This window comes from Pocillopora verrucosa, chromosome 3 (assembly GCF_036669915.1).
Source record: "Pocillopora verrucosa isolate sample1 chromosome 3, ASM3666991v2, whole genome shotgun sequence".
Lineage (NCBI taxonomy): Eukaryota > Metazoa > Cnidaria > Anthozoa > Scleractinia > Pocilloporidae > Pocillopora > Pocillopora verrucosa.
Genome location: NC_089314.1, coordinates 6342911 through 6367055, shown reverse-complemented (window position 1 = coordinate 6367055; position 24145 = coordinate 6342911). Strand labels below are relative to the sequence as shown.

Below are 24145 nucleotides of genomic sequence, written 5' to 3'. Positions count from 1 at the left end.
CCCCTGCAGTAAGTCGCCACAAGCTTGTGCTCACTCTTTTCTCCACTGGAACTGCGGCTCTCATGGCGGTATCTTGTCGACATAACGCCGGCCCAACTAATCAACAGATATATTCAAAAGTAGTTCTGGAAACCTAAAAGTTTTCTTTCCACCAGCTATCAAGCGATCTATCATTTAGCAACCCTTCAAACCAAAGCTATGGTCAAGGAAGATTCCGTACACTTCGACGCGCGCGCGCTTTAGTTCCTCAACGTCGAATTTGTCTAGTTTTGTCGGATCGAGCGTGTGCAGCCTTGGGCTTTTCTTATGCACGCAGTAAACCTAGAAATGGATAAGCCGCCAAAATGGGTTCTTTTCGACATAGTAAGCGGTCAGATAGCAAGCGATGCATTGCGGAAGTAAAGTGTGGCATTTTTATTGAGAATTTGACTGTATTTTTTATTCCTAAGAGCGGTCTTAAATATTCCCATACAAACTCTTATAATCACGCCATGACTCTTATTTCGCAAGATGATCATCTTGCAGCTGGAGCTTGGGCCGCCTATGCTTAAGACAGCAGTTTTCTGTTGTATCACTGCAAGCAACCCCCACTTTTGAAATCTCCTTCGCATCAAGTATCGCATGAAAAAGGTAACCGGAAAGTCGTCGGCATGATAGCATGAGAACGAGAGATATGAGGCACGCTAATTCTCTAGAATCAAACTCCATGACTCAAGAAGTTGCGTTTCACTTTCCCGCCACATTTGCGTGACATTTGTTTTACCTTGAGAAATCGCTATTAGCGTGTAACCGCTGGAACCACGGTATACTGAAACCCAAGTGTGATGTACCACAGGATCAGGAAATGCCACCGTGCTGTGTGTAACCGCATCTTTAGTAGGGGATAAACCCTTCAAGTAGATAGCAGATATGCTTTTGGTAAAAAACCAGTGAAATTTACGAACCTTCTTCAATAAATAAATTGTGTGCAACGTACTGAGCTGGCACTTAAATGTATTAGCAAAAAATAGAATGATATCACAAGTTTACAGTCGAAGAATTTTGGGTGTTATTCAACAAACAATAAAAACAATAGGGAGTTATTAGAGAATTTAAAACCCTTAGGATAGATAATTTCAAAGTGGCGAATACATTTCTTCATAACATCATCTGTGTTGACAAGCTTCGCATTTGACACGAGATAAAGGCAAACACAGCTACATGTGAAACCGATAAATAGAAATCCGAAACTTATTGACCGATTTCTACGCCTACACAGATTAATCGAGCCATATACATTGAAACCGCCTATGTTCCAAGATAACTATCAAGCTGTGAAAGGAAACTTTGCTTTTTATCAAAGTCGAAAAACAAACGCAGAAATAAAAACAGTCGAGGACTTAACAGCTTTTCTCTAAATTTTGTCCCTAAATCGAAATGCCTACGTTTTAGACTTAAGTGGCCGGTGTAGAATCCTTATCAAAGTCTATTATGGACTAATTAACGACGGGCCTTACATGCCATTACGAGAATACAATAGTTACCAAAGCAACGATGGCTAATTAACACGTTGCCTTGTCCAAGATTAACTTGATTGATCATCAAGTTTAGGCATTGGAAAAATATTGCAGTGTTTAGGTGCCAGTTTTGCATCCGCGTGATAAAAAACAAATTAGAGAAACGCTACGACCCAGCGCAAAAATTTTGACATGAAAGTAGCCAGTCGAAAAACAGCTCAAAAAAAATTTGTATGATCCATTAAAAACTCCATCAATCAGTAGCATCGGGAGCCCATTACTTGGAGCGTTCAACTCCCACACTAAGCCCACGTCACGGCATTTTCACAGAACGGTTTATTTTTAGACTGTATTTTCCCGGGATATAGACTTAGGTAATACGATCCATGAAACACGAAGGAAAAAAATGGCGGACTAATGCGGGCACGTCTTCGCATCAAAACTACGCAAATTCCGCCTTTGTTTCCTGTATTCCAGTATTCCAATCTCTCCTTTCCTTACCTTACATATACCTTACATATCCTTTGCACATTGTTCACACTTTCAACTTGCAGAGTTGCAGAAAAATTAGCAGGAGAGCGGAGCATCGTTGTATTTTTTTTTTTTTTTATTTTCTTGTGTATCAAAGGTTATCCGTCCTTGGCCCCTAAAAAAGAAAATTTCATGATGGAGAGCGTAGAAACAAAAATTGCGTGAAAAAGCTATGTGCGAGTCGTCTTCACATCAAGAATCTTCAGTCCACATCGTCCCTAAAGGACATTTTGCGACGCAGGATTGAACAGAAGCTGGCGCAATAAAATGAAGAGCTTGTTTCTACATCGCAAGAAAAAAATGCTACTCTTTTGAATTGGGCTTCGATCTTGTCAAATCTTGTATGGTGCGGTCGATAGTGGAGAGTGCTTTATTGCTGCATTCGGCCGAATTCACGGTGCCTATTGTCGCTTTGATCATTGAACAGTATAGAATCAGGTTCAAAATAGCACTTTCCTCGGAACTGCTGCTTCCCGAAGTACTTTCAAAATCTTCACACGAATCTGCACTCGAACTATCGCAAGAATCCTTGCACGTGTATGCCATTTTTCTTCGGAAATATTGACAAGTAAAGTTAGAAATTAATTAGGTACTGATCTTGATTGGTCAATGAGCTCTCACGGGGAGTCCTTATTCGCGGAAAATTCAAATTAAAAGTAAACTTGTCTGTGAAAACACCGCGACATAAATACAGGACAGTTGAACGCTCCAAGTAATGGGCTCCTAGTAGCATTTACTAATACAGACACCTCCCACTCCTCCTTGCGTACTAATAGTTCTTCTTCCAGCCCTCCCCCGGTAACAACAGTTTGCCCTCCACCCCTCTCTGAGTACTGATAGACTGCATCCCACGCCTCCCTAAGTACTAATGGTTCGTCTTCCAGCCCTACCCCAAAAAAAGGTCCATAAAATGGTCCCAGAAAAGGTCCAAAAGATGTTCAATAGTCCAAGGGTCAGTGGTCCAGTCCACTTTTACTCTATGCCACGATTTCATTAGAGTGATGTCAAACTCGTTTTCTTGGAAAGCTAAAAGGTGCGCCAATAATCAAATATCGAGCAAATTAAGAAGCTTTGAAGGCTATCCGTTAAACTAGTTGGCAAAGATTATTCGAGCTTGGGATATTGACCACATTCTTAAAACTTTGGCTTTTGAAAAGCCAAAGCCGAATTAACTGTATCTATTGTTTATCGGCAGTAGACATCGACCATCTGCAAGAGTGATGACGGTATATCATTAATTACAAACACAACTCAACGATGTCGGAAAGCAGAATTATGTGGGTTTTTTGGTTCCTGTTAAACGTCATCCTTATCACCTCAAAAGGTGAGTAAAAGCATATTTCTCCTCTTTCTGATTTGCAAAGCATCTTATCATAATCTCGCCTCAGCAACGATTTACCGAAGGAAGTCTCCAGACTGTTGCTGCAAAAAGAAAGCGGAAAATAATGTTGTCGCGTTGAGGCGTTGTTACACAATTTTCTGCTTCCCCACAAGGTTAGGTATAAAAAGACTCTAAAATTTGTATAGCCGCCTCCAAATCGTATATTTCTTTCCTTTGTGATTTGCAAAGTATCTTATCATAATCTCGACTCAGCAACGATTTACCGAAGAAAGTTCCAGATGAACGTTGCTGTAAACAGAAAGTGGAAAATGTCGTGTCTACGCGTTGTTCATGTTTGTTCTATGAACTCCTGCTCAGTGTCCTACTGCCCTCCAAGTTTATAGTCGAAGAATTTGGATGTTATTCAACGCTTATGTTAAGATTTGTACAAACAGTGGGGAGTTATTCGAGAATTTAAAATCCTTAGGGTAGATAATTTCAAAATAACGAATACGTTTCTTCATAAAACATCTGTGTTGACAAGCAATTGACACGAGATAGAGGGAAACACGCTTACATATGAAGCCGATAGATAGATATCCGAAACCAATTGAACGATTCCTACGCCTTCATAGAATAATCGAGCCATATACATTGATAACAGTTAGCAACGATGTACCGAAGGAAGTTTCCAGATGACCATTGCTGAATAATGAAAAATGATGTTGTCGCGTCTAGGCGTTGTTCTTTAATTTTTTATGCAGTTCTACTCAATCTCCTACTGCCCTTCAAGGTTAGGTATTTCCAAATCGAACATTTCTTTTCTTTGTGATTTGCGAAGTATCTTATCATAATCTCGACTCTGCAATGCATATGATTAACCGAAGAAAGTTCCAGATGAACGTTGCTGCAAACAAAGAGCGGAAATAATGTCACGTCAACGCCTTGCAAATCACTTTTTTAAATCTTGCTCAGTTTCCTACTGCCCACCATGGTAAGGTATAAAGAGACTTTAAAATTTGTACAGTGGTCCCCAAATCGTGTCTGTAGTAAGGAACATTTCAGAAACAACAAATAGTGCAGCCAAGTTTCACTGACGTAAAACAATTTATGTGCTGTACTCTACATTTGGAATCTGTTGTTGAGAAATATTTCTAAGCTGCCAACCCAGACGCAGAAAGGAGGTTATAGCATGTGCCATGTTTAGATTTTAAGCTTTTCAAGCTATGCTTAATTATAGTATCTCCCAAAGTTTTTATTTTGATAGGACATGGTTTAAGCTAAAGCTTGTAAAAAGTTGTATAATTCAATGAAAAATTAAATTGCTTCTCAGAAATCCCTTAAAAAAGAGAGAGATTAACAAATGCGTTCCAAAGACAGCTTAACCTGATTAAATCTTTTTGCTATTTTATCTCTTAGAAATGTGTTAGATGAAAGCGTGTGCTCTGTTCGCTGCGGAAAGAGAGCAATATAATAATTTCAAATAAATCAAAAGTAGCGTGATGTACTGACATTACAATTTGTTAAGGTCTTCTGTGATGCAAATTAATAACAAGTGATAATTGGATTTCTCGTGTAATTTGGTATAAATAAGAAGTTGTAAGTTTTTTTTTCTAGACTGCAAATGGGGTTCATGCAGTTTTGTTGTCTTTGAAATTTTTACTTTTATTTTTTCACACCAAATTGCACTCGACATCATTTTATTACCTTTACAAAAACCAAGCATTGTATTTTTTTCTGTCGATCTGTTTCGCTCCGTCATAAGAACTTGATTTATACGCTGAGCCGGAATATATAGTAAGGGCTAACCCTTCAAGTAGATAGCAGATATGCTTTTTGTATAAAGCCGGTGAAATTTACGAACTTTCTTTCAATAAGAAAATTGTGTGCAACGTACTGAGCTGGCCCTTAATTGTGTTAGCAAAAAGTAGAATGATATCACAAGTTTACAGTCGAAGAATTTTGGTGTTAATCAACGCTTATGTTAAGATTTGTACAAACAGTAGGGAGTTATTCGAGAATTTAAAATCCTTGGGGTAGATAATTTCAAAATGGCGAATACGTTTCTCCATAACCTCATCTGTGTTGACAAGCTTCGCATTTGACTCGAGATAAAGGGAAATACGGCTACATAGAGAGAAACATGGCTACATGTGAAGCCGATAGATAGAAATCCGAAACCAATTCACCGATTTCTACGCCTACACAGATTAATCGAGCCATATACATTGATAACGGTTATGTTCCAAGTTAAATATCAAGCTGTGAAGGGAAACGTTCCATTCTATCGAAATTGAAAAACAAACGCAGCAACAAAAACAGTCGAGTACTTAACAAGCTTTTTTCTAAATTTCGTCCCTAAGTCGAAATGCCTACGTCCGCAATAAAACGTTTCAGGCTTGAGCGGCCGGTGTAGAATGCAAACGTTACCAAGGTCTCTTATGGGATAATTACTGACGGGCCTTAAATGCGATTCAAGAAAAATAATCAAGAAAGAATCGCTATGACCAAGCGCAAAATGTTTACATAAAGATAGCCAGTCGAAAAACTGCTCAAAATAACTTGTATGATCCATTAAAAACTCCATTGATCGGTAGCATTTACTAATACAACCACCTCCCACCCCTCCCTGCGTACTACTAGTTCGCCTTCCACCACTCCCCCAGTAAGAACCGTTTGCCTTCCACCCCTCCCTGATAGACTTCCTAATTACTACCTTCTTAGTCCTACCTTCTTTCCGATTACTACCTAATTAGTCTACCTTCCTCCGATAAAATGGTCTTAAAAAATTGGTCCAAAAATTGGTCCAAAAAAAGGTCCATAAAATGGTCCAAAAAATAGTCTAAAAAAGTCAAAAATAGTCCAAGAGTTCAGTGGTCCAGTCCTTATTTTACTCTATGCTACAAGTTCATTGGAGTGAATGTCAAACTCGTTTTCTTGTCCATAAAATGGTCCATAAAATGGTCTAAAAATAGTCTTAAAAAACAGTTCAAAGATAGTCCAAGGGACCAGTGATCCAGTCCTTATTTTATTCTATGCTTCAAGTTCATTGGAGTGAATGTCAAACTCGTCTCCTTGGAAAGCTGAAAACAGCGTCATTAACCAAACACCAAGCAAACTCAGTAGCTTTGAAGGTAATCCGTTTAACTACTTAGCAAATATCATTTGAGCTTGGGATATTGACCTAATTCTTAAAACTTTGGCTTTTGAAAAGCCAAAGCCGAATAAACTGCATCTATTGTTGAACGGCAGTAGACATCGATCATACGCAAGAGTGAAGATATATTCATAGGTTATTTCACGGTTGGTGAGCGCGTACGATTTTTATTCACAAGTTGTGTAAAACAAACTCACTCGCTGCGCTCGTTCGTTTGTTTTTGTGAATAAAAATCGAACAAGCGAAATAGCCGTGAAGCAACTTATTTATTATATACATACCGAGATTCACAAGCGAACAGAACTCAGAGATGAACATATTTTTATTTTCTTTCAAAGGAAAACAAAGCGCGGTCGAGCCGCCTCACAGTTCGAGAGTTGCACTGAAATGGCTTCCTTGTAAAATACTTTATATTTAAATTAACCAGCCTTTAAAAGGCAGAACTAGTTAGAAAGAAATGAGACACCCTGAAAATATGTCGAAATAATTCTACGAACCGTTAAAAGGAGAAACTTGTTCAGCTCTTGAGGAGTACATTTGTCTCCTCTCGCCTTTCAAAACGAGAAATTCGTGGAACAGCGCAATATCGTGTTTGGTCTCTTTCTGGGTGTTTTAATTTTCCTGTCTGTCTATGAACTCTTCTGCTGATGAATCTAGGCTGTGAAAACGATTAGTCTGATTTGAAGCCATCTTTCTAAAGAAAAGTGCGCCTATGCTCTTAGCAATGTGCTATTTGTTAGTCAAGAGGAGCGGCGAGCGAGCGAGCGACAAGGTTTTGTTCACTAGAGAAAACATTGATAAAGCCAATCAGAGCGTCGATACGTCGTTTTTCACGAGTGAAATAAATCGTATGACCAATCAGTTGGCTTCTCTTGTGCGAAGAGACTATTTTTATCTTGATGCTTTTTGGCGCGTAAATCTCGGCATGTATAACATTAATTACAAAACAGGGGGAAGGAAAATAATCGTCGGGAAGCAATGTCGGGAAGCAGGATTATGTGGGTTTTTTGGTTCCTGTTAAAAGTCATCCTTATCACCTCAAGCGGTGAGTGAAAATATATTTCTTCTCTTTGTGATTTGCAAAACATCGTATAATCTCACTTTAGAAACGATTTACCGAAGGAAGTTTCCAGATGACCGTTGCTGCAAACAGAAAGCGGAAAATAATGTTGTCCTGTCTAGGCGTTGTTCATTAATTTTTTTATGCAGTCCTACTCAGTCTCCTGCTGCCCTTTAAGGTTAGGTGTAAAAAGACTCTAAAATTTATATAATTGTCTCCAAATCGTATATTTCTTTTCTTTGTGTTATAATCTCCACTCAGCAACGATTTACCGTAGAAAGTTCCAGATGAACGTTGATGCGAACAGAAAGCGGAAAATAATGTCGCGTCTACGCGTTGTTCATAATTTTTTTTATGAAGTCTTGCTCAGTTTTCTATTCCCCTCCAAGGTTAGGCATTTAAAGACTTTGAAATTTGCATGATCGTCTCCAAATTGTATATTTCTTTTCTTCGTGAATTGCAAAGTATCTTATCATAATCTCGACTCCGCAACGATTTACCGTAGAAAGTTCCAGATGAACGTTGCTACAAACAGAAAGCGAAAATAATGTCGAGTCTACGCGTTGTTCATGATTTTTGTATGCAGTCCTGCTCAGTTTCCTACTGCCCTCCAAGGTTAGGTATGAAAAGGCTCTAAAATTTATATAGTCGTCCCCAAATCGTGTCTGTAATGAGGAAGAAAATGCCCTCTAAAGACGGCTAGACTTGATTAAATTTTTTTGCTATTTTGTTTCCAAAAAATGTGTTAAATGAAAGCGTGTGTTCTGTTCGCTGCGGAAAGAGAGCCATAGGAAATTTCAAATAAATCAAAAGTAGCGTGATGTGCTGTAATTACAGTCTGTCGAGGTCTTCCGTGATACTTTTTTTCATGAAAACAAGTGATAACATGATTTCTCGTGTAATTTGGTGTAAATAAGCACTTGTAAATTTATTTTAAATAAGGCTCGTGCAGTTTTGGTGTCTTTGAGAATTTTACTTTCGAAGAAGAATTTTGGTGTTACTCAACGCTTATGTTAAGATTTGTACAAACAGTAGGGAGTTATTCGAGAATTTAAAACACTCAGTATAGATAATTTCAAAATGGCGAATATATTTCTTCATAACATCACCTGTATTAAAGCACTTCGCAATTGTCACGAGATGAAGGCAAACACGGCTATATATGAATCCGATAGATAGAAATACGAAACTAATTGTCCGTTTTCTAAGCCCACACAAATTGATCGATCCATATACATTGAAAACGGTTATCTTCCAAGTTAACTATCAAGCTGTGAAGATGAACTTTCCATTTTATCAAAGTGGCAAAACAAACGTAGCAATAAAAACAGTTGAAGATTTAAAAGCTTTTTTTCTAAATTTCGTCCCTGAATCGAAATGCCTACGCGGTGAAAAATCATTACCAAAGTCTATTGTGAACTAATTACTGACGGGTAACGCCATAACAAGAATACAAAAGTTACCAAAGCAACGATGTTCAATTAACGCACTGATTTGTTCATGATTAAATTTATTGATCACTAACTTCATTAGAGCCAAAGTCAAAGTCGTCAAAGCTGAAAAGTGGACCATTAATCAAACATTGAGCAAATTCAGTAGCTTTGAGGGTTATCCGTTCAACTTGGCAAAGATCACTTGAGCTTGGGATATTGACCACAATTTAAAACTTTGACAAAGCCGAATAAAATACATCTATTGTTGATCGGCAGTAGACAACCATACACAGAAATGTAATGGTATATTATTAATAACAAACGACAACTCAACGATGTCGGGAAGCAGGATTATGTGGGTTCTTTGGTTCTTGTTAAACGTCATCCTTATCACCTGCAAAGGTGAGTTAAAATATACTTCTTCTTTTTGTGATTGCAAAGTATCTTATCATAATCTCGCCTCAGCAACGATTTACCGAAGAAGGTTCCAGATGAACGTTGCTGCAAACAGAAGGAAGAAAACAAATGTTGTCGCTTCTACGCGTTGTTCATGATTTTTTATGCAGTCCTGCTCAGTTTCCTGCTGCCCTTCAAGGTTCGTCCCCAAATCATGTCTCCAATAAGGAACAGTTACAAAAAAACAAATAGTGCAGCCAAGTTTCATTGACGGAAAACAATTAATGTGCTCTACTCTAAAGTTGGGGTCTGTTGTCGAGAAATATTTCTGAGCTACCAAACCAGACGCAGAAAGAGGTTATCGCATGTGCCATGTTTAGGCTTTTGGCATTTCGAGCTATGCTCATTAACAATATCTCCCGAAATTTTTATTTTGATAGGACATGGTTTAAGATAAAGTATGATGAAAGTGATTCTTAGAAATACTTTAAAAATATATTCATAGAGATTAACAAATTCCCGCTAAAGACAGCCAGACGTGATTAATATTTTTTTTCTATTTTATCTCTGACAAATGTGTCAAATGAAAGCGTGTGCTCTGTTCGCTGTGGAAAGAGAGCCATAGGAAATTTCAATTAAATCAAAAATAGCGTGATGTACTGTAATTACAGTCTGTCAAGATCTTTTGCGATGCTTTTTTTCATGCAAATTATCAACAAGTGACAGCATGATTTCTCGTGTAAGTAAACACTTGAGTATTTTATTTTTAGACTGCAAATTGTACTCGCCTTTAAGGCTCGTACAATCTTCTTGTCTTTGAAAATTTTTACTTTGTTTTTTTCACACCAACTTACACTCGACATCATCCTATTACCTTTACAAAAACCAATTATCGAATTTTTCCGTCGATCTGTTCCGCCCGGTCGTCATGACTAAATTTAGGTGTTACTCAACGCTTATGTTAAGACTTGTACAAACAGTAGTGAGTTATTCGAGAATTTAAAACCCTCAGGATAGATCATTTTAAAATGGCGAATATATCTCTTCATAAAATCACCGGTGTTGAAATGCTTACCAATTGACTCGAGATAAGGGCAAACAAGGCTACATATGAAGCAGACAGATAGAAATCCGAAATTAATTGTCCAATTTCTACGCCTACACAGATTAATCGAGCCATATACATTGAAAACGGCTATGTTCCAAGTTAAATATCAAGCTGTGAAAGGAAACTTTTCTATTTTATCAAAGCCGAAAAACAAACGCAGCAATAAAAACAGTCGAGAACTTGCTGTTTTCTAAATTTTTTCCCTAAATCGAAATGCCTACTTCCGCATTTAAACGTTTCAGACTTAAGCGGCCGGTGTAGAATGCAAATCTCACCAAGATCGATTGTAGGTTGATTACTGACGGGCCTTGATTGCCTTTACAAGAATACAAACGTTACCAAAGCAACGATGGCTTATTGATCATCAAGTTTCGGCAATGGAAAAATATTTCAGTGTTTAGGTACCAGTTTCGCACTCGCATGACAAAAAAATAAAGAAACGCTACGACCCAGCGCAAAAATGTTTACATAAAAATAGCCAGTCGAAAACCCGCTCAAAAAAAATTTGTATGATCCATTAAAAACTCCATTAATCAGTAGCATTTACTAATACAACAACTTCCCGCCCCTCCCTCCTCCGGCCCTACGCCAGTAACAACAGTTTACCTTCCACCCCTCCCTAAGTACTGATAGGCTGCATCCCAGCCCTACCCCAGTAACAACAATTTGCCTTCCGCCCTTCCTAAGTACTAATGGTCTACCTTTCCCTGTTAAAATAGTCCTGAAAAAAAAAGGTCCAAATAATATCCAAAATATGGTCCCAAAAAGTGGTAAAAAAATGGCCCAGAAAATAGTTCAATAGTCCAAGGGTCCAGTGGTCCAGTGGTCCAGTGGTCCAGTGTAATTTTACCCTATGCCTCGATTTCATTAGCATGAATGTCAAACTCGTTTTCTTGGAAAGCCACGCCAATAATCGGACATCGAGCAAATTCAGTAGATTTGAAGGTTATCCGTTCAACTTGGCAAGATCATTTGAGTTTGGGATTTTGACCACATTCTTAAAACTTTGGCTGTAGAAAAGGCAAAGCCGAATGAACTGCCTCTATTGTTGATCGGCAGTCGATATCGACTATACGCAAGAGTGATGACGCTATGTCAATAATTACAAAACACAATTTAACGATGTCTGGAAGCAAGATTATGTGGGTTTTTTGGTTCTTGTTAAACGTCATCCTTATCACCTCAAAAGGTGAGTGAAAATATAATTCTTCTCTCTCTGATTTGCAAAGCATCGTATCATAATCTCGATTCAGCAACGATTTATAGAAGAAAGTTTCCAGATGGCTGAAAACAGAATTCAAGCGGAAAATAAGGCCGCGTCTACGCGTTGTTCATTAATTTTTTATGCAGTGCTACTCGATTTCCCGCTGCCCTTCAAGGTTAGCTATAAAAAGACTCTGAAATTTTTATAGTTGTCTCCAAACCGTATATTTCTTTCTTTTGTGATTTGTAAAGTATCTTATCATAATCTCGCCTCAGCCACGATTTACTAAAGAAAGTTCCAGATGACCGTTACTGCAAACAGAAAGCGGAAAATAATGTCGCGTCTACGCGTTGTTCATGATTTTTTTATGAAGTCCTGCTAAATTTCCTACTGTTGCCCAAGATTAGATATAAAAGGATCTAAAATTTGAATATTCGTCCCCAATTCGTGTCTGTTATATGGAACATTCCAGAAACAACAAATAGTGCAGCCATTGACGGACAACAATTAATTTCCTGTACTCTAAAGTTAGAATCTGTTGCTGAGAAATATTTCTAAGCCGCCAACCCAGACGCAGAAGGAGGTTATGGCACGTGCCATGTTTAGATTTTTAGCATTTCCAGCTATGCTCATTTACAATATCTCCGGAAGACAACACTGTTACTTGTCCTTGCTATGTTTCTCAATTCTGATTTGAACAATCAGGCTTTTGTGTTTGTGTGCGAGTCGTTTGAGTCATTCGAATTAATTGTCTACACCATTGGTTCTACACGCTAAATAGCATTAAATTTTTAAAACTGATTGTCAAAAGCGTTACTTAGTGTCGTAGCATCATTATTCCCGTAAGGGTAAAGATTTTTATATCACTTACTAAGACTAATGTCTACAGATTTGACAGATTCATAATTGAAGCATCAGAGGGTGTCAGGGCAACATCAATTGCTATGAGGCAAGATCATGATTTCTATCTGGAATTATGTATCATTATTTTTCAATATGCGCTATGAAGTAACGCTAGGAGGCTAGCTGACAGAAATCGCTGATCTTTTCATTAAGAAAGACCCACATATGCATGTTATTTGCTTATTAACATTTCGATGTGAATCAAGAACAAGAATTTATACAGAATAAATTAGATGGAGCTATCCAAATACTCCATGTTTATTCAATGCATTTTTTTAATGTTTACACAGGGGAAGTGATATGTCACCAGTAAATATACTAAATTCCTATGTTTCCTACACCAATCTAAGTGGCAGTAACATTGTTTAAGTTATGCTCGTGCGGTCGGGTAAATTACGGATCGAAGCACTTAATTAATTGTCAATCGGTCAAAACATGCAATTGAACGACATCAAAACTTAACTACTTCTAAAGAAATGCCTGACTAAATTACATCGGCGGAAATTAATTTTACCAGCATGAAACAGCAGAGGAATTTACAGGCGTAGAACACTATGCCCACGAACTGTTGTAAAACAAAAGCGATTCTACTCGTTTAGTTCGTCATGAGAATGCTAATTAATTAATTGGAGGTTATCGATGTCACGCGAAAACTGTAATGAAATAATTCCGTACTCGAATGAAGAAAAATTATACATTGCACACGCCAACAAGTAAAAAGTTAGCCAAAGTCTTCATACACATGTGTAGTTTTTCGCTCAATAGTTATCCACTGAAGTGTGTAAAGTTAAATTTAGAAGGCTTAGTATGGGAAACAAGGACTGATATGCTTCAATTGTTTTGGCCGGAAAGTAATGCAAGCATCTGTTCCCTAGTTTCGCCAAAAATGTTATTAGCTAACCAATGCTAGATTGAAAAAAATTTCCTCAAACACTTTGACCGCTGAGTGAACGAAATCATAACTCTTTTGACATAATCGATACTTTTCTTATAGGAGAGTCTCAATGGGGTTAACCCATAGCCGTACAGCGGCCAAAAAATTAACCCGTTTGGCGTAAAAATGGACAAATTTTAACCGTTAGTCGTATAGGAAAGTGTCAACGGTTAAAAACGAATTACACAATAGCCGTAAAATCACCAAAATTTTAACCGTCAGCCTTAAAAGCCATCATCCCATGGAGACCCTCCTATAGCCGACATTTCGATGTCGGGAGACATAATTTAAGGAATTTAAAAGTAGCACATTTTTCAAGACAGAGTACCTTTAAAAATGTCAAAATTTCAAAAATATTGATCTATTTTCCATCAATTTCCATTTCGATCCTGGATTCTGGATACGATAATGCTTGTGAAAACCCAAGAAAGGTGTGGGACTCTAAGAGACTATTGAAGTTTCCTTCTTTTAGCAAGGAAAGTATACAATTCAGTTTAAAATCATTTATGACGAACTTAATTAACTTATTTCTGACAATTTTAATCTTTTTAGCATCGATTCCCAGTCCGACAGAAGCCACATCCTTATGTCCTTGCTCATGCGACTCACCTTTGAAGGTCTTGCAAAGTTATGCAACCTCATATTCTTCCTCCGAAGAAGGAAGTACTTCGTCCCTGCATTTCTCATCCTCAAGCACCTTTAGATCTGGCTTTTATGGCTCTTCACTATGCTACTGCCGTTGCAGCACAACGAAATCGACGATTTACGAGATGCGTAAGTACATCCAGTAAAGAAATGCGAACAATTTACATTTATTCGTCACGGAGGTGTATTTTTATCAGTAAAAAAAACCCTAGTTTTCCTAATCACATTTCCATCCTTCATTATATAACAATTCAGCTCCACGGAAACTTAGCATTTGAGGGCTACTTAAACGTTTATTTCTGGACTCTAGTGGATGTATCTATTGCACAAAGATTCCATTCATTCATGCCATCTTCATTCATACCGTTTTGTAGGGTAGAGTCAAATCGTAAGACAAAGTTTGCAAATTCCGCTTTGTTCGAATCATTTGAATAAGAGTGACTGGTGACTGGTGATTTTTACATTCATGTTTATTTTCGGGTGAAGTGAACATCGACGAAGATGAAGTTTCTGCCGATTTCCTTGGTAATTAATTTCTGCTCATTTATTTTCCTTAGGTAGTAGCTTGTGATAAATGGCGGCAAAATTCGAAACCGTTCATGAATCACTTGGAACTGAGATTGGAGCGTTGAGACGATTGACTCTATTCGGCTTTAATACACAATATCAAACCAAGAGAAAATAATTGGTATATTTGCTCTTGATTAAACCTTATCTCGTTCCTCATTTTGTCACAGCTCACTCAAAGTCATATGGCAGTTCAATATCCGTCAGCAGTTTCTCTGTGTATCCGAGTTCCGATACACACAGTACGTATCTCCGTTTCAATAGCGGAGATTTCAGCTTATCTCAGAGTTCAAGTTCTGCGAGTACCGAAATTCGCATTTCGTCAAGCTCTAGTGAGAGACCTTTTAATTTGTACCCAAGTTCAAGTAGAAGCAGTTTAAGTTTTTCTCCTACTTCAGAGAGAAGTAGCCTCAGTACTTCACCAACTTCAGGTAAAAGCAGTTACAGTTTAAGATCTTACATACTGTGATTATCCATGACAGCATTTTTCTAAAATCTTGACAATCAGTCTTATTAAGGGGAAAGAGCTGCTGAATAAATTAATTTCAGTTTCCCCATGTATCTTTTATTAGTAATTATCTCTTTGTCAGTTATTTTTTTCGTTGATTGAATAATTGCATAATCAATTCAAGATTCTTCATTATGTTAACCCTACAAAGTTCAGGGTGCCAAAAACCAACGCTATGACCTATCAGTACTGATACAAATGATTCTGTCCTTCAGTATTAAAACAATCCAAAAATTTGTACCATGTATATTATGTATTTCTTCTATAATTTTTATATTTCATGATATGTTATTAAGGAAAATTTCTTAACTGTAATACAACTTTTATTCGACAACATTTTCTATTACAACAGGAGACGTACCATTGTGCCCTTGCCCTTGTCAGCGTATTTCAAAGGAATTGCAAGCCTCTTCCTCTCTCTACGTTTACTCAAGCGACAGAGATCGTTCGTCCCAATACGTCGTATCCTCTAATAGTCTCAGTCGTAGTATTTCCAGCTCTTCGTTCTGCCATTGTCCCTGCAAAGGAACATCATCGATTCATTTCGAGACGTGTAAGTACAATTGCTAATTGACTTGTTTTATTAGCCAGGGTTAACTTTCAATCCGGGTTTCTTTATTCTTTCGTTGAAAAGCCTTTTTCGGGCATTTTTTCTATTCTTTTTAGGGCGTCCAATAATCAAATTTAGACGAAAATAATTGTACTGAATTTTCTTTTAAAATTATCAGGTATGATATCGGATCTCACACTCGCTCTAGGTTATCTTAACCAGCTATGGAACAAACCGCCCTGGCCTCGACAACAACCTAAAAACATTGAAGTTTCACTCCAAAGCAAGGTCAAGAAGGCTAGTTTGCATGTACAAAAGAGATTCATAATCATATGTGCCAATATAAAATGATTTATGAATCGTTTGAAATCAAGTAGTGCACAGAGCTTGTTTGGAATGACTTCCGTTTAACGATTATTCCCGATTATTCCAAAAAACAAAAGCCTTGGACCCTAAGATATTATACTGTTTTCGCTTCTTTTCTGTCCTCTCAAAGAACTTTTGCATAATGAGGAATGGGGATGTTGTAGGGCAGCAAGCTTTATTCCATTTTACGGTATTCGTGTTGTTTAGGACCTTAATGCTGTTGTAGTTTCCTCATCTTGCTGGAAGTAACATGTACGAAGTCTAACATGTACCAAAAAATCTGAATAGATGGGGAGTGGTAGGATTTTTTGACATGTTTTCTTCATGGAGTTCCGACTCAGATTTATACAGTACATCTTAAATTATATCTTACCTCATGTAATTCATATAGCATTTACTATTTACCACTTCACAGCTTATACAGCTTCCTCAAGCTCTTCAGCAGACGCATCCTTGTGTACTTGTCCTTGCAACTCTGTTTTCAAGGACTTGCAAAGTTCCTTGCCTGCATATGCTACCTCATCCAAAAGTTTTTCATTTTTGATCCCTCTCTCCTTGGATAATTCTTCGTCATTCACAAAAGCTTCATTTAGCGATGGAAGCATTTCGTCCAAGTATTACCTATCCTCCAGTACTTCCTCGCACATTCTTGACCTCTCTTCATGCTACTGCCCCTGCAGTGGAACACCCTCAAGTGTTTACCAAACACGTAAGTATGCTGGAGTGCCCATGATAATCACTGTAATAATAATGATTATGATGATGATGATGATGATGATGACGAGATTAACAAACACAATAAGAATGATGATTATAAAGACGATGATGATAATGGCGAAAGATAAGGAAAAGAAAGAGTTTAATTTCACTTTCTTTATCTACTGAGTCATATTTCCATTTGTCTCGAGATACTTCGGAGCGTATCGCACTCTGAACTAACCTGACCGAACAACATTTTTCTGAATCCGGCCGAATCTTTGAGTTCGCCTTTTGTTCGTTTATGTAAATTGTGAAAGTACACTTTTCCAAGTTTAATCTTATTAACAGTTAATTATTCTCATTTATTTCGCAGCTTTTTCCAGCCATGCGGTCGAAGAATACTCCTGCATTTGTCCTTGCGAACTTGGTTTGAGTGACTCACAAAGTTCTTCATTCCTGTATGCAACCACAAGTGTAGTAAATACCTCATTCGCATCTCGTATTTCTTCGTCAGTCACAAAAGCTTTATCGAACGATGAGAGAAATTCTTCTCAGTATCATTCATTCTCGTCCACCTCTTCCAGCATGCCTGGCTCTCCCTTATGCTACTGCCGCTGCAGCACAGCATCTTCAACCGTCTATGAGACATCTATGTACTGTAAGTGCTAAAGAAATATTCGAAAGACAGAGTTATTATGACACTGCATTTTGACTGTTTTACAACACCGTAGTGATGACAAGAATAATATCAATAGTCAATATGATCCTAAACACGATGAAAAAAATAGATTTGATAATAAAAGCAAGGGTAATAGTATCAAACATTTTACGGAGTTTCACCGAACAGTCATAATCATTCAGGAACCTAATGGCTTCATTTTCAAACATAAGCTGTCTAAAGAGCCTGTGGCACTAAAGGAATAACAGAGAAACCTTTAGTTAGCTAGGCCGTGCATGAATGTTATGTATGACAAGCGGCCTGTGTATTTCTAGGATTTTCAATGTCCATAATAACCGTGCAGCAAAGTTGTTAGAAAGTAAATTATTAGCTTAAATATCAGTTTAAAACAAAGGGCTGCAATCGTCCAAATGGACGTCATTCGTACCCTCTGACATTATGCCAGAGTAAATAAAGTCAAATGCATAGCAAATAACAATTTAAATGCCCAAAATTTAAAATTATCAAAAGCTCACCTTCCAATATCATCTATAATCGGGTCATTAACGGTTTCGTATTGTCATCCGTTTGACAGCATTTTCCAGTTCAGAATCCTTGTGTACTTGCCCTTGTGGACCTGATTCAAAGAACTTGAAAAGTTCTTCATGGCTACATGGTCCATCAAGTGATGCAAGGACTGCTTCCCAGTTCTTTTCGCCCTCGTCTCATCCCAGGTCTGGTATTTCCTCGTCATTTACAGACGATTTGTGGAGAGATGGAAGTAGTTCGTACCTATATTTCTTATCCTCGACCACTGTCAGTTCCAGCATTTCTAGCTCTTTGTTATGCTACTGTCCTTGCACCACTACAACATCGACGATTTACCAGACGGGTAAGTACATTTGTCATTAAACCGATCAACTGTTGGTAATAATATGTGTTTTTTTATTTCCTTTGGCATATTCCATAGCAAAGAGATTATTCCAGGGGAAATGAACTATTTACACATAACGCAACCTCGAGTTTTTTTTTGGTGAATTCTGATGGAAATAGAAACCCTGATACTCACTTGAAAATCTTCTTTCGTTACACAACCTCATCACTTTGAAAGACAGAGTTATTATAGTACTGCATTTTGACTGTTTTACAACACCGTAGTGATGATAAGAATAATATCAATGGTCAATATGATCCTAAACACGATGAAAAAAATAGATTTGATAATAAAAGCAAGGGTGATAGTATCAAACATTTTACGGAGTTTCACCGAACAGTCATAATCATTCAGGAACCTAATGGCTTCATTTTCAAACATAAGCTGTCTAAAGAGCCTGTGGCACTAAAGGAATAACAGAGAAACCTTTAATTAGCTAGGCCGTGCATGAATGTTATGTATGACAAGCGGCCTGTGTATTTCTAGGATTTTCAATGTCCATAATAACCGTGCAGCAAAGTTGTTAGAAAGTAAATTATTAGCTTAAATATCAGTTTAAAACAAAGGGCTGCAATCGTCCAAATGGACGTCATTCGTACCCTCTGACATTATGCCAGAGTAAATAAAGTCAAATGCATAGCAAATAACAGTTTAAATGCCCAAAATTTAAAATTATCAAAACCTCACCTTCCAATGTCATCTATAATTGGGTCATTAACGGTTTCGTATTGTCATCCGTTTGACAGCATTTTCCAGTTCAGAAGCCTTGTGTACTTGCCCTTGTGGACCTGATTCAAGGAACTTGAAAAGTTCTTCATGGCTACATGGTCCATCGAGTGATGCAAGGACTGCTTCCCAGTTCTTGTCGTCCTCGTCTCATCCCAGGTCTGGTATTTCCTCGTCATTTACAGACGATTCGTGGAGAGATGGAAGTAGTTCGTACCTATATTTCTTATCCTCGACCACTGCCGGTTCCAGCATTTCTAGCTCTTTGTTATGCTACTGTCCTTGCACCACTACAACATCGACGATTTACCAGACGGGTAGGTACCTTTGTCATTAAACCGATCAACTGTTGGTAATAATATGTGGTTTTTTTCTCTTCCTTTGGCATATTCCATAGCAAAGAGATTATTCCAGGGAAAATGAACTATTTACAAATAAACGCAACCTCGAGTTTTTCTTTGGTGAATTCTGATGGAAACAGAAACCCTGATACTCACTTGAAAATCTTTTTTCGCTTGCTATTTCTATTGGATAAACCTTTTTGTGATGCATTATGCCGAATCGTAGTAGTTTAAAGTTCTCAAATCTATAGTTCTCCGAAATTTCTGGGGAGACAATTCAGCTAAGAATTTCGTTTAATAATACAGTGGAATCATAATCGGTAATGACTACCTCATTTCTCGCAAATTATTATACAATCATCACATTTTTACAGTTTATACAAGATCATATCATAGTTTAACTACCACTAACAGCCTCACTGAATTCCTAGGTTCAGATAGCAGCAGTTACGGCCAGTCTGTGAGTTCTACAATCAGAAGTTTGAGTGCCCTTAAAAGTTCAAGTTATATAAACTACAGCCCTTCTTCGGTTTTAAGCAGTACCAGCTATTTTATATCACCGAGCTCAACTATTCGAAAAGAAACCTCATCACTATTATTAAGAAGTAGCTTCAGAATTTCACTTGTTCCAAGTAGCAGAGGCTTCAGTATCTCACAAACGTCGGAAAGCAATAGCTACACCATCTCTACAAGCAGCACCCTTAATATTATTAGAACAGCCAGCAGTTTTAGTGTTTCAACACGCTCAAGTAGCAACAGTTTCACTGTCTCACAAAGTTCAAGTAGCAGCAACTCCATCGTTTCGCAGAGTTCAAGCAAAAGCAGCTTCTTTTTTTCATCACCTTCAAATAGTATCAGTTCCAATGTTTCACCAAGTTCAAGTAGCAGCAGCTTCAGTGATTCACCAAGTTCAAGTCGCAGCAGCTTTAGTATTTCAGTAAGTTCAAGTAGCAGCAGCTTCAGTAATTCATCAAGTTCAAGTAGCAGCAGCTCCAGTGATCCAGTAAGTTCAAGTAGCAGCAGCTTCAGTATTTCACTAAGTCCAAGTAACAGCAGCTCTAGTGTTTCACCAAGTTCAAGTACCAGCAGCTTCAGTATTTCACTAAGTTCAAGTAGAAGCAGCTCCAGTGTTTCAGTAAGTCCAGGTAGCAGCAGCTCCAGTGTCTCACCAAGTTCAAGTAGCAGCAGCTTTAGTAATTCACTAAGTTCAAGTCGTAGCAGCTCCAGTGTCTCACCAAGTTCAAGTAGCACCAGTCCCAGTGTTTCAGTAAGTTCAAGTAGCAGCAGCTCCGTTGTTTCACCAAGTTCAAGTAGCACCAGCTCCGTGGTTTTACCAAGTTCAGGTAGAAGCAGCTCTATTGTCTCAGAGATTTCAAATAGCAGCAGCTTCGTTGTAGCACTGAGTTTAAGCAGTAGCAGCTCCATTGTTTCACCAAGTTCAAGTAGCAGCAGCTCCAGTGTTTTACTAAGTTCAAGCAGCAGCAGCTCCAAGGTTTCGGTAAGTCCAAGTGGCAGCAGCTCCAGTGTCGCACCAAGTTCAAGTCGCAGCAGCCCAAGTGATTTACCAAGTTCAAGTAGAAGCAGCCCTAGTGTTTCAGTAAATTCAAGTGGCAGCAGCTCTATTGTTTCACCAAGTTCAAGTGGCACTAGCTCCGTGGTTTCACCAAGTTTAAGTAGAAGCAGCTCCATTGTCTCAGAGATTTCAAGTAGCAGCAGTTTCATTGTAGCACTGAGTTTAAGCAGTAGCAGCTCCAGTGTCTCATCAAGTTCAAGTAGCAGCAGCTCCAGTGATTCACTAAGTTCAAGTCGCAGCAGCTCCAGTGTTTCACCAAGTTCAAGTAGCACCAGCTCCGTGTTTTCACCAAGCTCAAGTAGAAGCAGTTCCATTGTCTCAGGGATTTCAAATAGCAGCAGCTTCATTGTAGCACTGAGTTTAAGCAGTAGCAGCTCCAGCGTTTCCCCAAGTTCAAGTAGCAACAGCTCCAGTGATTCACCAAGTTCAAGTAGCAGCAGCTCCGCTGTCTCACCAAGTTTAAGTAGCACCAGCTCCGGTGTTTCACCAATTTTAAGTCGTAGTGAATCCAGTGATTCACCAAGATCAAGTAGCAGCAGCTCTACTGTTTCAAGTAGAAGCAGTTCCATTGTCTCAGGGATTTCAAATAGCAGCAGCTTCATTGTAGCACTGAGTTTAAGCAGTAGCAGCTCCAGTGTCTCACCAAATTCAAGTATCAGCAGCTCCAGTGATTCACTAAGTTCAAGTCGCAGCAGCTCCAGTGATTTACCAAGTTCGAGTAGCAGCAGCTCCAGTGTTTCACCAAGTTCAAGTAGCACCAGCTCCGTGTTTTCACCAAGCTCAAGAAGAAGCAGTTCCATTGTCTCAGGGATTTCAAATAGTAGCAGCTTCATTGTAGCACTGAGTTTAAGCAGTAGCAGCTCCAGCGTTTCCCCAAGTTCAAGTAGCAACAGCTCCAGTGATTCACCAAGTTCAAGTAGCAGCAGCTCTACTGTTTCAAGTAGAAGCAGTTCCATTGTCTCAGGGATTTCAAATAGCAGCAGCTTCATTGTAGCACTGAGTTTAAGCAGTAGCAGCTCCAGTGTCTCACCAAGTTCAAGTAGCAACAGCTCCAGTGATTCACCAAGTTCAAGTAGCAGCAGCTCCGCTGTCTCACCAAGTTTAAGTAGCACCAGCTCCGGTGTTTCACCAATTTTAAGTCGTAGTGACTTCAGTGATTCACCAAGTTCAAGTAGCAGCAGCTCTACTGTTTCTGAAAATTCAAGCAGCAGCAGCTTCAGTGTCTCACCAAGTTTAAGTAGCAGCAGTTCCAGTGTCTCACCAAGTTCAAGAAGCAGCAGCTCCACTGTCTCACCACGTTCAAGTAGCGCCAGCTCCGGTGTTTCACCAAGTTTGAGTAGCAGCAGCTCCAGTGTTTCAGTAAGTTCAAGTAGCAGCAGCTTTAGTGTCTCACTTACCTCGAGTAGCAGTGTCACATCAAGTTCAGTGTATAGTATCTCTCCAACTTCAAGCAGCCAAATTGACCGTAAGTATTTCATCATTCGTAAATTGTCCCGTTTAATAACAAACGTGAAATTTATTTTTTCAAGTCGCCATTCTTGGGAAGTATTGCGCAATATTATTCTTTGCATAGTTGTTTCAGGTTACACGAAAGCCGTTTCCTTAAACTCGGGCTTAGATAGCCTATTCCTTTTTGGCGATACTTCCTTTAAGAATATAAAAAGCAGAGATTTTCACAGTTCTCTTCCTTCCTAACTTAGAATAATCATTTACTAGCAGTTGAGTAACTCTCCAAGGTAATTGTCGTACCGTTTTTTCCTCGGTGTACAGTTCTGAGATAAGCGTTATTACCTTATTTGCACTTGTTACTACCTATCACTACTACCATTTCCGGATACCGCAGAAATAACATCATCGACATATCGTTTCCAGAAAAAGGGTTTAACCGGTGAAGTGGCTAAGGCCCTTTGTTCCAAGTCTTCCATTACCATGTTGGAAGTGGAACGTCAGTTTGGTACACGTTTAAAATAACACCAAAAAGCGGTTTTCCTTTGCAAAAAGGAAAATTCAGCTTTATCGGAGCACACTTGCCTAACTAACCATACAATTGGGTGGGATAATTCTAACATTATCACCACTAATCGGCGTTACCACCAGCGCCTTTGTTTGGAGGCTTGGCATATTAACTCCGCCCACGCTTCTTTAAATCGTGACGATGGCGGTTTGCTTCCTGACGCCTATTTACTCCTCGTCAGAAAAAAGGCCGCTAATTAGTTATCATATAAAAGGACCTCTTGTTGTAGCGTTTAGATTACCCCTGATGAAGGCACTAGACAGGAGTGTCTAAACGTTGGATCTATGAATTGTAACTTCTTCGGTTACATTCATTAAATCTGTAAATCAGAGTAGCATCAAACCATTTCTGCTCTTGATGTTGTTACTTTTTGGAACAAAAAGCATAACACACAATTACTAGTACATTGTATTTCATAACCTACTTAAAGATATGTTACGTTCCTTTCTTACACGTAACGTATTTTATTATGTACATACTGAGATTTAACAGACTGAATAGGTGCGAAATAAATCTTCATTTGAAAGCTGGTCGAAGAAGCCGAGAGCCAATCAAATGGTACGTATCGATTTTTTTCACGTGTGAGGAAAACGATACGCCCAATTAGGGAACCGCGTATCATATTTTTTCACATGTAAAGCGACTGTAATTCAACCTTCATTGGCAGCATTTCGCTTTTCAGACTGTTCGCGATGTTTTTTCAAATCCGCCCTCAGGACTGTTTTCAATGCCAAGTTATTTACTAAAGATGACAGTGGAACTTCTGTGCAGGATTCTGTGGAATAGAAAGCATGCAGAAAAAAAGCTCAAATAAGAAAACGATGAGAAAACAAAGCAGGGAGATTTAAAACTGTTCAAATCATTTTTGTGACGGAAAGAACGAGGAAATTGAACATGTATCTTGAGGAGTTCATTCGCTCCATTTGACGAAAAGACAGAGAAGATTATTAACCCCTAAGCTTAAGAAGTTTTGTGTCAAGTGTTGACAGGTCTTTTGTTGATTTTCACACAAGGCAATTTA

At 38.4% G+C, this 24145-nt stretch overlaps 1 protein-coding gene across 5 annotated transcripts in view; it reads left to right on the top strand.

Moving 5' to 3' along the window:
- LOC131777343 (platelet binding protein GspB-like) overlaps positions 1-24090 on the top strand; it is a 58945-nt gene extending 34855 nt beyond the window's left edge. The window contains exons 1-9 of one of the 5 annotated variants that reach the window (XM_066164217.1): positions 3260-3351; positions 14096-14317; positions 14926-15186; positions 15616-15816; positions 16595-16888; positions 17252-17536; positions 18132-18428; positions 19217-19513; positions 19969-24090. In XM_066164217.1, the coding sequence (XP_066020314.1) occupies positions 3285-3351; positions 14096-14317; positions 14926-15186; positions 15616-15816; positions 16595-16888; positions 17252-17536; positions 18132-18428; positions 19217-19513; positions 19969-22805 (4761 nt within the window). In that variant the 5' untranslated portion in view covers positions 3260-3284 and the 3' untranslated portion in view covers positions 22806-24090. Of the gene's footprint in view, positions 1-3259; positions 3352-7476; positions 7551-9355; positions 9401-11407; positions 11692-14095; positions 14318-14925; positions 15187-15615; positions 15817-16594; positions 16889-17251; positions 17537-18131; positions 18429-19216; positions 19514-19968 lie in introns of those variants that run through there. The other 4 variants (XM_066164218.1, XM_066164219.1, XM_066164216.1 and 1 more) reach the window with 4 other exon arrangements.
- The last annotated feature ends 55 nt before the right edge of the window (positions 24091-24145 follow it).